Source organism: Gopherus flavomarginatus, chromosome 4 (genome assembly GCF_025201925.1).
Source record: "Gopherus flavomarginatus isolate rGopFla2 chromosome 4, rGopFla2.mat.asm, whole genome shotgun sequence".
Lineage (NCBI taxonomy): Eukaryota > Metazoa > Chordata > Testudines > Testudinidae > Gopherus > Gopherus flavomarginatus.
In genome coordinates this window covers 36,408,755-36,424,121 of record NC_066620.1, presented here as the reverse complement: position 1 = coordinate 36,424,121, position 15,367 = coordinate 36,408,755, and the positions used below count along the sequence as shown (strand labels likewise).

Below are 15,367 nucleotides of genomic sequence, written 5' to 3'. Positions count from 1 at the left end.
CCTCTGTAATCTGGACTGCAGCAGCAAGTGAGTAGGGTCTATGCTGCCGAGCCCATGTTTGAGTTGACGTTGGCAGTATGTCTAGGTACTGCTCTAAGACTATCGCGTCTCTGATCTCTGCAGTTGTGTGGACCTCAGGGCATAGCTATTGGGTGGCCCAGTCTTTAAGAGGTTGGGCTCCGGCCCAGGGTTGAGCCCCTGAGGCAAAAAGCTCCAAGTGGTAAGTTTTTCTGGGGATACTCCCAGACGGTCAAGTATGGCAGCCTTCACTGTCTGGTAATCTCTCACCACTTTGTCATCCAGGGCCTGATAAGCCACCTGAGCTTACCTGGACAGGAATGAGGCCAGGCGAGTGGCCCAGGTGTCTTTAACCCAAGCAGCGGTTGTGGCTGCCCGCTCCAAGGTGACTAAATAGGTGTCCAGATCACAATGTGGCCCCAGCTTGGCCAGTGGTATCCCCGGCCCAGAGTTCAACTGATTTGAGGAGGCTGCTGAGCTAGTTAGTCACTGCAACAATGCCTCCTGGAATTCCTGCTCCGGCTGCTGGAGCTGAAGCACCCACACCGCAGCCTGCTGTTGCTGAGCACCCCGCAAGCTTCATGCTGCGCTTCAGTTAGTGCCCTCTGGGTTGCAGTAGAGCTGTGCTGCTGCTGGGCCAGCAGCCTTACCAACTCCTCCATTGTCCCCTTGTTTCAGGGGTCGGCCCCGAAATCTGCACTTCTGGCATCAGTGTAGCAGGGAACACTCACCTCTCTCATGAGCGCCCCCTCAGCCAAGTGTGTGTACCTGCGCGCGCGCACACTTTCTCTCTCTCTCTCTCTCAGATGGGCTCCCTCCCTGGAGACAATGTCTTCGCCCTCTTGGGCTTCTGGGCTACAGCCCTCCAGCTGGGCTATTATAGTTCAGTTTCACATCTAGGGTGCCTCAATGTCCAGGCCACTTCCACCCGGCCCCGCCCACTACTCCAGGCCCCAGCACAGGGACCTCATAGATTTCTGCTGTGTCCCTTTAACTATGTCACACAGCTTCTCTAATATCCTGGGCCACTTCCTCGCAGGCCCACGCTGTCTTCACCCTTACCTCAGGGCCTTGTCCTGATGATGTTCCAGCAACCAGCTCCGGGCTCCTTCTAACTCTCCCCAGCTTCTGGCCTTGCTGCCCTATCCGGGGTTCTGCAGCTCAATCAGCCAGCCATATGCCATCCAGGCTCCTGCAGCTCCAGCACGGAACTGAACTGCTTCTGGCCCTGCAGCTCTTCTTATACTAAGCTGCTTGGCCCACACAGCATGAAGCCAGCATGAAGGACCCTGTCCACTGCCTTTTTTGGGGCAGGGTGTAACAGGGCCTTGAGGCCTCCAGCACGGGGCCTCGGAGGGTCTGGTATATACCCCATCACAGGTAGGCTGTCTAACAGAGTAGCAAATTCCCTATTGACACATTTCTGCATCCTCCCTTATCTTATTGCATGTCATGGAAACAAGATACGAGCACTTCAGTAGCTATGCAGATTGGAGTTCATGCTCACTTTCTGTAGAAAATCCTTGCAACATTCTAGTTTGTCTGTACATGAGTATTTATTTGAAATAATGGAGAAATCAAGCTCTTGAGTTGAAATGTTTACATGCCTGAAGTAAGTATGAGAAGTGGAATTCTTAAGTTGTATAAATGCAATTCTTTGTTTAAAAAGTGAGCAGTATTTGAAAGTTAGTGGACACGTGGAAGTGGTAGTAACAAAAGTGAAATTACCGAAATCTAATTAACACTTTCAGTTTGCAAAGTTTACTGTTACCGCCTTACTGTGAAAAGGCAGTGCATCTTTTTTATCTTGTGAGCCTTGGCAGCCTTGCAGTGATGTAATTCTTAGATGAAGCTTAATTGGAAAAAGCACACAATGTAATAAGTTCTGCTCCATATCTATTAAATATGCTTATGTTGCGTACATTCATTTATATTTTAAATATATCATGTGCAAGTTACTTGTTACAGCTTAGTTGAAATCTGTATGCAATTTGCTGCTTAAAATTAGCAGTGCAGGAACTATGTTGATTTAGGTTGATGTTTTAAGTTAACTGCTTGTATTCATTTTCAAGGCCCTTCAGTCAGACTCCACCTTACTTACTATTTCTCATTCACTATCAAATGGAGGCCAACGCTTGCCTCCAATCTGCCAATGATGACGGCTTCCATTGCGCACTTGTTAAATTTTCAGTCAAACATTCTGCTTTCACCCGTGCTGGCCCTCATGTTTGGTAGGTTCTCCCTGAAAACATCTGCCATGGTATCTCCTTATGCACCTTTTTAATTCCTCCTCAGAACTCTTGCCTGCAAAAAAATATTGTCACATTGTCTGCAAAAAACTTGACAGTGGCTAGGCTGCTGATGTGCAGAGACCAATGCCTACCATGCTGACCAATATTGTTTCTTGTATGCCCCTGCCTGTGCCACTCTCTCATGTCTTATACTAAGGGTACGTCTATACTGTCCCCTGGATCGGCGGGTAGTGTTCGATGTATCAGGGATCGATTTACCGCATCTCTTCTGGACACGATAAATCGATCTGCGAATCAACGCCTGTACTCCACCTCGGCAGGAGGAGTAAGCAGAGTTGACAGGGGAATCGCGGCAGTCAACTCGCCACCGTGATGATGGCCAGGTAAGTCGAACTAAGATACTTCGACTTCAGCTACACGAATAGCGTAGCTGAAATTGCGTATCTTAGTTCGAACACCCCGTCAGTGTAGCCCAGGACTTAGATTGTTAGTGCCTTAGGGCAGGAATCATTGTGATTGTACAACATGGCACAGTGGGGTCCCGGTTCATGACTAGGGTCCAAAGGCACTATCGTAATGCAAATAAGTAAAGCAAACATTTTACTCTAGAAATCGGATATGTATTTTAATTGTTTTGAGATCAAATAAAATACAAATGACAAATTGACAATACTGACAAAGAAAAATGACTGGTAAAGCCTAATTAATAAATGGGTATTGATTAATGATCAGTCTTTCAGACTGCAGTCCAGCAAATGTTCAGTCTCTTTATGCCCACAACATCAGGAATATTATCAATATGCAAATGAAAGACCTGTAAGAACACATGATAGTGACATCAGAAATATTCACATATAACTACCCAACCATTTTATTAATAATTTTGTTATGCAGCTAAACAGTGCCACAAGTACTGAAATACAACAGCGGATAGAAATAGTGCAAAGTGTTTAGCCTTATAACTACTATCACTCACATCTCCTGCCGGGAACCCCAGAGTGTCAGTCATTACTTTCTCCTGCCCGTCTGTAGTGGTCATCCTAGCGTCTCCTCATGCATTCCCCATCCTTACTTCCACCCCAGCACAACCCTACTAAGGTTGCATACATATGCATACGGTTTCCAACTTCTTTTTCCTTATCCATACTTTCACACCCCACTAATTTATGCATCCAACAAAGTGGGTATTCACCCACGAAAGCTCATGCTCCAGTACGTCTGTTAGTCTATAAGGTGCCACAGGACTCTTCGCTGCTTTCACTAATTTAGGGATGTCCCGTTTCTCTTTGGCAATAGGCCCTGTGCTGCAACATTGGTTAATGCTTGTATTCCATCTCTATATCCTAAATATACTTTATCTTCAGTTTTTGGGTGCACTGGAAATGTGCAGTTCATTCACTAATATCAAAATTACAGTAAGATTACCACCTCTCAAGCAATTGTATAAGCAGAACAAGGAAGTTAAACCGTTTCTGCCATACATTTGGCTTTAAAGATCTTTGCAATTCTGACTTTCTGAAGAGGCCAATGAAGTGTTCCTAAATGGTATTAAATATCAGTGTTTGTCCTGTAGCCTGAATACTGTGCGACTTCTACATCTGTTTACCGAACAATAATTGTCAATTGTTCTGCATTTCTTGTCACTTGTCCCTGGATGGACATATAAATAACTACCGTCTGAAACTGTTTTTCCATAGAGACTTGTGTAGAACCACTAATTTTCACTTGTGAAGTGTTTATAAATCCCACGGTTTTGGTGCTGTCAGTGAACCTATTCCAGGACTCGTAATTCTAGCATGTGACCAGTGCATATTCATGATATTTTTTTCTACTGATGTAGTGTCAAGTACATGTAACATTATTTGATTGAATCGAGTGTGCATCACTAATATGTTGCCTTTGTGGCAAATAATTGATCCAGATATAAAAGTTAACTTTACTTTCCAGCATAGAGAAGCTTTTTCCTATGAAGAAAAAAAAAACCTGTATTAACTTACTTCATTGTAAGATACCATCAGGGCCGGTGCAACCATTTAGGCGAACTAGGCGGTTGCCTAGGGCCCCGAGATTTGGGGGTGCCAAAAAGCGCCCCCCAATTTTTTTTTAAATGGTTGAGCAGCCGCTGCTGCTGGGACAGAGAGGGAGTCTGAGCTGCCAGCGGCAGCTGGCAGCCCAGGGGGTTCCCCGGGTCAGGGCGCCGCCGCGGCAGCCGGCAGCCCAGAGCTTTCCCTGGGTCAGGGCGTGGCAGCCGGCAGCCCAGGGCGTTCCCCGGGTCAGAGCGCCGCCGCGGCAACCGGCAGCCCACGGTGTCCCCTGGGTCGGTGCACCGCCGCGGCAGCCAGCAGCCCACAGTGTCCCCCAGGTCAGTGCGCCGCCGCGGCAGCCCGCAGCCCAGGGGGTCCCCCGGGTCAGCGCGCTGCCGCGGCAGCCCGCAGCCCAGGGCTTCCTCTGGGTCAGCGCACCAGCAGGGCTGCCCAGAGAGGGGGACAAGAGGGGCAATTTGCCCCAGGCCCCGCAGGGGCCCCCACGAGAGTTTTGAGGCCCCTGGAGTGGGGTCCTTCACTCGCTCCAGGAGCCCAGGAAAACACTCGTGGGGCCCGGGCCCCTGGAGCTTCTTCTGCTCCCGGTCCTCGCTGGCGGGCGATCCTTCCGCTCCGGGGCGGAAGGACCCCCCGCCGGTGAATTACCACCGAAGTGAGACCCACTGCTGACATGCAGCCCGGTCTTCGGCAGTAATTCGGTGGTGGGGGGCCCTTCTGCTCTGGGACCAGTCTCCGAAGTGCTCCGAAGACCCGCGGCGGGGGCACTGTACCACAGAATTACCGCTGAAGACCCGGCTGCACTTCGGCAGCTGGTCCCGCTTTGGCGGCAATTCGGTGGTGGGGGGGCCCCATGGCGGGTCTCCGGGGCACTTCGGCAGCTGGTCCCGCTTCGGCGGCAATTCGGCGGTGGAGGGGCCCCGTGGCGGGTCTCTGGGGCACTTCGGTGGCGGGTCCCGGAGCAGAAGGGCCCCCTGCCGCCGAAGATCCCAGGCCCTCGGAATCCTCTGGGCTGCCCTGGCGCCCCGTTGGCAACCCAGGGAGGTCCCCTGGGTCAGCACGCCGTTGCCGCCAGCCCAGGGGTTCCACTGTGCAGTCCTGCTTGGAGAGGACATGGAGCAGAGGTGAGCTGGGGTTGGGAGGTACCGCAGGGGTCCTCAGGCCAGGGGGTGGGGAGCTGCCATGGGGACGGGCGGCACACTTCAGGGCGGGGGAGGGGGCAGGGAGCTGCTGCAGGGCTGTTGGGGGGCGCAAGGTGGAAGTTTTGCCTAGGGCACGAAACTTCCTTGCACCGACCCTGGATACTGTAGATCACCTGTATAAGATTTTTGGCAAAACTTTCTATTTTATGTCAGGTCAGTGAAGAAGACATGAAAGATGAAATTCAATAAAGACGAGTGCAAAGTACTTCACTTAGGAAGGAAAAATCAAATTCACAATTACAAAATGGAGAATAACTAGCTAGATGGTAGTACTACAGGAGAGGATCTGGGTGTTGCAATGAATCACAAATTAAATGAGTCAAGTGTGATGCTGTTGCAAAAAAGGCTTATATTCTGGAGTACGTTAACAGAAATGTTGTATGTAGTAAGACACAGGATGTAATCTTGCTCTACCCAGCAGTGGTGAGGCCGCAGCTGGAGTACTGTGTCCAGTGCCGAGTTCCATACTTTAGGAAAAATGCAGTCAAACTGGAAAGAATCCAGAGGAGAGCAACAAAAATGATTTTTTTAAAAAGCTCAGTTTTTTCAAATCCTATGAGGTAAAATTAAGAAAACTGTACGTGTTTAGTCTTCAGAAAAGAAGACTGAGGTGGGGACTTGATAAGTCTTCAAATATGTTAACGGCTGTTAGTAATAGTTTGGTGATCAATTGTTCTCCATGTTCACTGAAGGTAGTGCAAGAAATATTGATCTTAGTCTTTAGCAAGCAAGATTTAAGATGGACTTTAAGAAAAACTTTCTAACTGTGAGTATATTTAAGTTCTGGAATAGGCTTCCAAGGGAGGTTGTAGAATCTTCCAACCCAACCCAACACCTCTGATTTTGAGAGAGAAAACCCTGACCTTTTGGTCTGTTTCAGAAAGTAAGTGGCAATGATCACAATTGATTATTGTACACTATGTTCAACAGTCCTGAAAATTCAAAGTTGACATCTTGATGTCCTTTCACTAAAATGGGTGAAGCAACCATAAAGTTTTGTTTTATTTTCACACAACTTTTTCTCTATCTCCTATGCATTTCTATAACAGTAATTTTTGAAGTGTAAAATAGCAAACATGATTCATAAATGTCACTAATTTCCCCAGCTGGCTAGTACTTTATATTAACATTCTGTTCACAATATATTTTTTCAGTCATTTCAGGAAAACTTTTTATTACTGATAATTAAAGTGCAAGTCTGTCATGGAAGTCATGGATTCCATGGTTTTCCAGGACTTCTGCAGTGGCCGGTGTGGCTGACGCGGACGCTGCCTGAGGAGCTCAGGCTACCCCATGGCCAGCTGCGCCAGCCACTGCTCAGGCAGTCTCGGGCCACCACGCCTCCCTCACCCCCGGCAGCAGGAGTTTGGGTGTGGGAGGGGGCTGGGGCAGGGGGTTGGGGTGAGGGGCAGGTGGGGGTTCTGGGCGGCGCTTACCTTGGGGCGGCTCCCTGGGAGCAGCAACATGTCCCTCTGCTCCTAGCCAGAGATGCGGCCAGGCAGTTCCGTGTGCTGCTGCCGTCCCTGCAGCTCCCATTTGGCTGTGCTTCCTGGCCAATGGGAACTGCAGAGCCAGCACTCGGGATTGAGGCAGTGTGCAGAGCTCCCTAGCCACGCCTCTGCCTAGGAGCCGAGGGACATGTCGCCCCTTCTGGGGAGCCATGCAGAGCCAGGTAGGGAGCCTGCCAGCCCCACCAACTCTCCCCTCCCCCCAGCAGCAGTGAGGGTCCCAGACCACACGCTGCTGCCCACCCCTTGCCCCAGCACCCGTGGCACCCCTGGTCTGCCCTGCCCCACCCCCAAGAGGACCCAAGGGGTAGTACAAGTCGTGGATAGGTCATGGGCCATGAATTTTTGTTTACTACCCGTGACCTGTCCATTACTTTTACTAAAAATACCCATGGCTAAAACATGGTCTTACTGATAATGTTTTCTCATGTTGGCTGTGAAAGTTTCACTATTCCAAATAGATAACATTTCAAGGGTTGCTATAATTATCGTTTTTAATTGTTATAAAGGTGCACAAGTGTCGATCCACCCACTCTTATGTCACGAATGTGTCATAAGGCTATGTTGTAACTTAACAGATATTCTGGTTCCTCTTTATCCAATTCTAGTTCCTCTTTCTGGGGCCCTGACCACATCTTTCTGCCTCAGCATGCCCTTTGTACAGAAAAACAAGTTTAGCAAAAGTTATAACTCTTGCTCTTAGCTAAAGGCTTTTGGGCCTACTCTTACTCTATTCTCAGCAAAAAGCCTGGGGCCTTGGGTAAGGTAGGGTCAAGGGGGGGGGTTTCCCTATCAGCTAAGATAATAACTTTTGAAAATTGTACAGGCTTTAATTTTGAATATACACACTTGTCTCCAAAGGAGACATCACTTTTTCATCTGTGTTCCATTTTGGTGGTATAGATTAATAATTGGCTTTCACTTTTTGCTTAAAGGAAGAAAGGTTGATGACTGACAAAAATGCTAGAATTTACAGTATATGCTAATAGAGATCTAGAACCTTACACTAGTTGGAGGCCATCTGTTGATTTAGTGTTATGCCTTGGGACATCTGTTCTTTTCCAACAACTGTGCTAAGCCTTTACCCTTCAAATGCATTCTAACTTGATGTTTTTATTGCATTTCTGCTAAACAAAATAATGAATTGGATATTTTTAGTGGCACCTCATAAAATGCATTATGTGGAATTTGTTTTCAAGTCATAGGAGTTAATTAAAATGGTTGTTGATTTCCCAGCTGTGGTTGTACTGGAACAACAAACCTTCCTCAGTATGAGTATTAAAATTTATGCCTTCCGGCTTTGTATTTTGTTAGATTTTTATCAGATTTAAATATAATGGCTGAATCTAATAGAGAATAAGGTATGAGAGAGTTACAAGGTGCCAATAGCAAATAAGTTATGTTAGTAATCCATTCAGAGTAAGCTTTCTGGGGTAAGTATCAAAGAACACAATTTGAAAAGCACCAGATATATTTGCAGTCCCATAATGACTTATTCACTTAAATAGCTGTAATAAATGTTGGTAACTGGATAACTTTTTTCCATTCCTGTATTTGATTAGTAACCACTTTTTGCCATAGGCTTGGCACTCTATACATGTAAAAATAGTGCATTAGACTACAGCATTGCCTAGAAGGGTCCAAATGGAATAGATTTTAATTACTAATGAGTAAATATATGCACCTACTTAAGTGTTTGCGGGATTTGGGCTGTAGCTTATTTATTATCCACCTATGTACATTTTTAACATTACTGAATATGTCTGTGTTTGTTAACACACACCAGCAGTCCTGAGAAAACTAAATCTTGGCAAGCTAAAAAAAGACTTTTTTGGTGGTAGGCAGGAGGTAAGAAGGGAGGGAGGTAGTTAGATCTTCTCTTTTTTTAGTTAACACTGAGTTAGGAGGTTTGCATTCAGTCTAATGCTCTGGTAAGTGAATATACATGGATTAAAACAATGCAACAGTGATACATATGGCCTAAAATGGAACAATTCAAGGCTATTTGATCTAGACTTTGCTGACGACATCGCTCTTATCAATGAAGATTCCAATGGACTACAAAAATGCACAAACCAAGTAAAAAGTAATGGAGAAATTAGGTTTGAGATACAATGCAAAGAAATGTTAAGTTATGTTAATGGGGACTACAGGGACAGAAATCAGAACTGAAGAAGAGAAACTGGAGAAGGTGGACAATTTTATGTATCTTGGAAGTACCATCAGCCAAGATGGTACTAGTTCTGAGAAAATAAGAAGAATCTGGAAGGCAAACACTGCATTTGGAAGACTCAGAAACATCTGGCAACTCAGGAATATCTCCCTCAAGACAAAACTGAATGTGTACAAAGCAATTATTGCCATCACAACATAATAGCAGTGAGACATGGCAGCTTACCAAGAAAGATACGCAAAAGCTGGATGCATTTCATCACAGATGTCTGAGAAGAATATTGGGAATAACACACAGAGATAGGAAGACAAATGAAGTCAAAAAAATTACTGGACAAGGCACCCTCTCACAAATAATCCCCGGAAGACATCAGTTACTGGGACATGTGCTGAGAATGGAAAAAGAGTGCTTACCAAATACAGCCATTGAATGGAAGCCAGAAAATGCAAGAAGAATGAGAGCAAAACCACGAATAACATGGAAACTAACAGTTCTGAACAACATCAAGCATCTCAACATGAAATGGGAAGATTTAGAGAGAAGGACAGTTGACAGGTAAGGATGGCAAATGTGGGTAGCCCAATGTGCAGCAAAGCACAGGATGGTCTAAGGTAATGCCCTGGTATTGCTGTATCAGAAACATCTGTCAGTTCATGACTGTTACACATCTACTATTCCATGCCCAGAATGGAAATAGAAATCTTTTGACCTGTTATGGCAGATTCCATTGAAAATAACTGCATGTTTGTACTCCTTAATTTCTGAAGCCAGGTGAACATTCAGCTATATTGCAATTGAAGAGTCTTTCATTTTACAATTCAGTATCAGTTTCAGCCATGAAGAAATTATTGACGTGCTCTTACAGTTAAAAATGTGTGCAACAGTGGTGATGACTCTCTTTTTTTTATTTCTGCTCTTATTGGAAGCCCTAGAGGGAATAAGTCCAGCCCTTCAGTGTTTCCCTAGGTTCTCCTGGTAGATTTTTCCATAGTTATATGGCAGAATGTTGCCATAAAAAAGCTTTTTAATGTCTGAAAACTATTGGGAGGCCACATGTTCGTTTTTTAAATTTCTCACTCCAGATTGGCAGATGCACACAGAATGAAGAGATGACTTTATGGAGGAGAAGAGAATAGCTTCTGTGTTGGGCAACTTTTCTAAATACAGTTAAGGCTACAATCAGTAAAAAAAATATTAAACTCTCCAATGTTCTATTTTGGGATAATAAATGATTATTTTATTATTCTGAGAAGTTTTATATGGAATGGCAGATTTGATTTATTTTTTTTAACCAAATAATTTAGGAACTCCTTTGTGTTTGTTTTTTAGTAAGCTGCAACATCTAGTCAGTTAAATTCTCACAGTTAAGGTTTATAAAACATTAAGTATTAGCTTAATCAGCTTGCATTTGACCACATTCTCCAAGGTAACAGTTCTGTTTCAGCATCTGCTAGTCAAGGATAGACTAGTTGAGTATAGTCTTCGAATACTTGAATGTGGCACAGGTGATAACAGATCTGTTTACAGGAGTTGGAGTAGGGCGATCAATTTGTTGGCTCCTACAGACTTACTGGAAGCAGTGCAAACCAAGATACACATTGCTAGGAGTCTATGGCTATAAATGCTGAAAACTATTTTTCATGTTTTGCCTTTTTGTGATTACTGGCTTTGGAGCGTAAGAGGGGAACTGGATTTGGCTTGAAATGGAACGTGGGAGCCTTTCAACTTTGTGAGTCTGTGTGCAGTCCTGGTTGGTAGGGAATGAGAATCTGTAGCGCCTAGTAGCTGTTTGGTCTGTGTGAAATTAGTTTCTGTGATGTGGCTGCTGTTCTTGTAGGTGAATGGATCAGTCTTCTTGATATGTCAGGCAGGTGATAATCAGTCCAGATGCAGGATTTTTTCACCAAGTTCCATGCAAGAAGGCTTTCTTGGTGCACAGCTTTCAGGTGGAAAAACTAGAGTCAGGATAGTGTAGGCTACCTGTCCAATTGTTCTGCTTGAGCACTGTTGCTTATTAGGACATCTTGAGTGAGTGTCCATACTGATGATGTTGCATGTAAACCAATTAATGAGGTAGGACAAACACATGAAGGAGGAAACAATAAGGTAATGAGTTAATCAAACCGTATCTCTAAAATTACTTAACCTGACTGCAAGGAAACCTGTGGACTGTATACCTGGTCTAAGGAAAATTGGGTTGAAATTGGAAAAGATTTCAGAAAATGCACTGTAGGCTGCCTTTCATAACCCTATAGAGTGTATTTAATTGTTAGAAGCTTGCACTGAAGCACTTGCCTATTTCCAAAAGGGTTGCTGTTTTAGAACACCCCATCCTTGTGGTTTGCCTGCTAGGTTTATGTAGCTAGGTGGCTATGCAGAGTGTGTGAGAATCATGTAACAGTCATCTCATCCCTCTCCAACAAACATGTTTGTTTACTACTGCTGAGCTATCTGCATGCAAATAAATATTCAAATCTATCTATTTCAGATGTAAATGGCTCAGTCACATATCAGCCTGAGGCAATTTGGGGAATCTGTCTGTGTATAACTTATGAATTCTGGTTGATGTTATGAACTTGTTATGAAACTGTTACATCATGGAATTGCCTCTGTGGATGTGAAAGCCATATTTTGCTGATGGGTTGTAGTATGTACCTACCAGGTTTAATGGTTAAGTATAGTGATGTGACTGAACAGTGAGTGTGATAAGGAGGTTGTCTGAGCCAGAAACCCAGTCCAACCAACTTTCCACTTCACCAGCAACATACAGCAGCCAGGTGATGATAGGGGGATACTTAAACTCAAGACTCAGATATGCAGTAAGCATTGGTCAGGAGAGAGAAATGTGCATGCTTTTGTAGTGGGTGGTCCTGTTTAACTGCAGGACCAGCCAAGGTCAGAGAGAGTAAGCTGACAAGAGGATCTTTGATTCTGAAGTGAAAACATGAGCTGCAGGGGAAGGATCCTGGATACCCCAGAGGACTCTTCACAAGCCTCACGAACTCTCCAGAATGGTGAGGAATGGGAGACAGGAAGATGCCTATAGGCATGTTTATTCTGTGTCTCTCTTGTGCTGCTAAGTAAAGAGTAGTTTGTGTTCAGAATCCTGTGCAAAGTCTGTCTGTTTGTGTTCGCTCTTGTATATCCCTAGTGTTCCATGTTTTCAGTTTTTATTTGTTGAAAAATTCTCCATTGTATTTTTTAGTATTTATTTTCCAAACATTAAAACAAGGATGAAATCAGGTTAAAAATTAACAAATCAGGGAAAAAAGAATAAAAACTTTAATAATATATGCATGGTGTCAAGTTTTGGAGGGGTAGCCATGTTAGTCTGTATCTGTAAAAAGTGACTGAGTACTGTGGACCTTCTAGACTAACAGACGAAGTGGGTATTCACCCACGAAAGCTCATGCTCCAATACATCTGTTAGTCTATAACGTGCCACAGGGCTCTTTGTTGCATATCATACACAGTTTACTCTACAGTATAATTGAAAATTATTTTTATGTACAAAGGTCTTTTTTCTCACAGAACTAGTAGTTTTTTCAGAAAATCCTGGTTTGTGTACTCCTGCATAATTTTCTTCAAAGTATCCTCACTCATGTTGTGAGCCTCTTGCTGTCTTGGAGGTAATCCAACTTTGAAAATAAGTGCTTTGCATCAGTAGATCCAGGGGGTGCCCTTAAAGCTCACCATGCCACTTTGCTGAAGTTGGGAAGTGGTGTCTTGATGACTGTTCCAGAAAGCCAGCACATCCAGTTTCACATTGTCGGAGATAGGCACGTTCATGTAAGTAGTACATTTTCATTTCAGATTTGAAATTTCATCTTTAGTGGCAAATGGTTGAAACTTTCTGGCATAACAGCTGTAGTCTGCTGCAAAATTCACCTTGAGGAAGGGATGCATGACTTGGATGACATTCCAGAAAGAATCTTCAGCACCAAACACTTCAGGGTTGAGATTACAGGCCAGAGTTGTCTCCCATTTCTTGCTGAGCATAGCATTGAAGGTTTTGGTATTCTTGTGCTCTGGGGTCAGAAGAATTTCTAGAAACAGCTCCGTTTTCTGCTTGAGCACTGATCTCAACGCTGTAGTACTTGCAGTGCAATGCATTTTCTTCGTTCCTGTCTTTACTTTTAGTGCAAATTTCTAATCACTGATTTTCTTGTTGGTATTCAGGCATAGATTTGTGTTTCTTCCCCATGTTTACCATTTACCTTATCTTTTTCTGTGGAGGGTTTCCTGTTTAAATTCAGTACTGCACTAAATGAATGCAAAGAAATAGTGGAGCTGCGTCGCCTTGTGAGCCAATCAGAGTGCAGTATTAACATTTTTTTTTCCAACCACCACTTTGTTTGTGTTCTTTGCTTTGTTGGAACTGCTTCAGTCACAAAGCTGCCGGACACAAGAACTGTGTAAAGCAGTGTTTAACAAAAATAAGTACCTGAAAAAAATACTGAGTGGATTGATAAACAGGTGTAAATCAGTAAAAACCCAACTCCTTTAATTAAAAAACCTGGTAATTTATCAGTGAAAATAGGTAAAAACTGAAAATGCAGAACACTACATATCCCTAAAGGGGTTACTGTAAACCCAGAGTTCCCATGAGGCTGGAGTTCTGGGAAGAGGTGTATGTAAGTTATGGGGAAGTCTGATGAGACCACACTAGTCCCAGGGGCTAGGCAGTTGGACCATAAGGTGTCAAGTCTCAAGAGGGATACTCTAGCAAGGGGTAGTACTTAGAATCTGTTTAGACTCAAAAAGGCTTAGCGTACATGGGACCCAGTGAGGTGAGCTTCAAACACAGCAGCCTGCGGAGTGTCCAGCCAGAGGAGGCTTTGTGTGCGACTCAGCAAAACTCTCTCCAGCTAAGAATATCATCTGACACAAACAATACTGAATTATGAAATGATGTACAAAAACTATTAAACCAAATCAAACGAAATGACTAATGTAAAAACATTAAACTTCTGCATAACGAATGTATGCAGCAATCAAAATGTTACTATAGTTATATTCATTCTCATTCTTCTTTTTGTAGGTGGAAAATCACGAATTCCTTGTGAAGGCTTCTTTTGATCCTAATCTGACCGAGTTGAGAGAGAAGATGAACAAACTAGAGGAGAGCATGCAGTCTCTTCTAAAGACTGCAGCCAGAGAACTAGGTACGGTGGGGTAAAAATCCCTTTTAAGACTTTATAAAGAAAGTGCTGTGAGATCTACTGATCATATAAGAGTTAGGTATATTTATCTTTAGTTTAATTATTTAATTATTTGTTAGGCTTCTGGATGATTTTAATGGTGTTATTTAGTACGGTATGTGGAGAGTAACAAACAGCTTTATGCCCAAATTGCTTTTTGGGAAAGGTGGTGTTTCAGAATGTTTCACCAGTTGCTGCATACCTATTACAGAGTTGTACAGAATTTATTTACTGTAACTGTGTCTAGCCTTTTCCACTGATTTTATTTTTATTGAGACCCTTGGGGAATATGTAGTCAGAGACCCTGTCCTTATCTATTCATATTGGTGTCCATTCTGGAAACGCCCATTTCTTGTGGTATGAAGGTGCATATAAAATGGAATACAGAATTCTATTAAGCAGAATTAAACATTTAAAACGACCATTTCTTGTGTGGTACAGTCAGTGCAAATCTCACATTGATCAGTGAGTCACATAATCTCTTTTAATGAAAATAAAGTGGTAAGAAAAACTGGCAACGCTGACAAAATAAATGAATCTCTAAATGACAGTTTTTTATTTACATCATAGTTTTGCTCATGTGACCCTGCCGCTGCTTGTTCTGGAAGTTCCAGATGTACCCTACACACACATTACTGTCAGAATAGTCACTATTTTAGTGAATGAAAGTCTACTTCGTTTGCTGTATTCCAAAAATGGTGCTGAACTTATTTCTGACCGCTTTGATTGGTTTTGGGGACACAAGTCAACCAAACTTGTTTATACTTTGTGCTTCTAAACAAAATACCTGGATGAAAGAGAGCAAAAGACTTGATTGGCTAGAACTGGACCTGGGGTTTCCACCTCCAGAAGCATGTATCAATTGAGATAAGCAGTGCTTTTAATTCAAATGAACGTAGCTCTGTGTCAGGGGTTCTCAAACTTCATTGCACTATGACCCCTTTCTGACAACAAAAATTACTATAGGACCCCAT

The 15,367-nt window shown here is 43.7% G+C and overlaps 1 protein-coding gene across 3 annotated transcripts in view; it reads left to right on the top strand.

Moving 5' to 3' along the window:
• MSH2 (mutS homolog 2) overlaps window positions 1-15,367 on the top strand; it is a 99,317-nt gene that overhangs the window by 52,750 nt on the left and 31,200 nt on the right. For all 3 annotated transcript variants that reach the window (XM_050951798.1, XM_050951797.1, XM_050951799.1), the window contains one exon: window positions 14,234-14,357. In XM_050951798.1, the coding sequence (XP_050807755.1) occupies window positions 14,234-14,357 (124 nt within the window). The remainder of the gene's footprint in view (window positions 1-14,233; window positions 14,358-15,367) is intronic.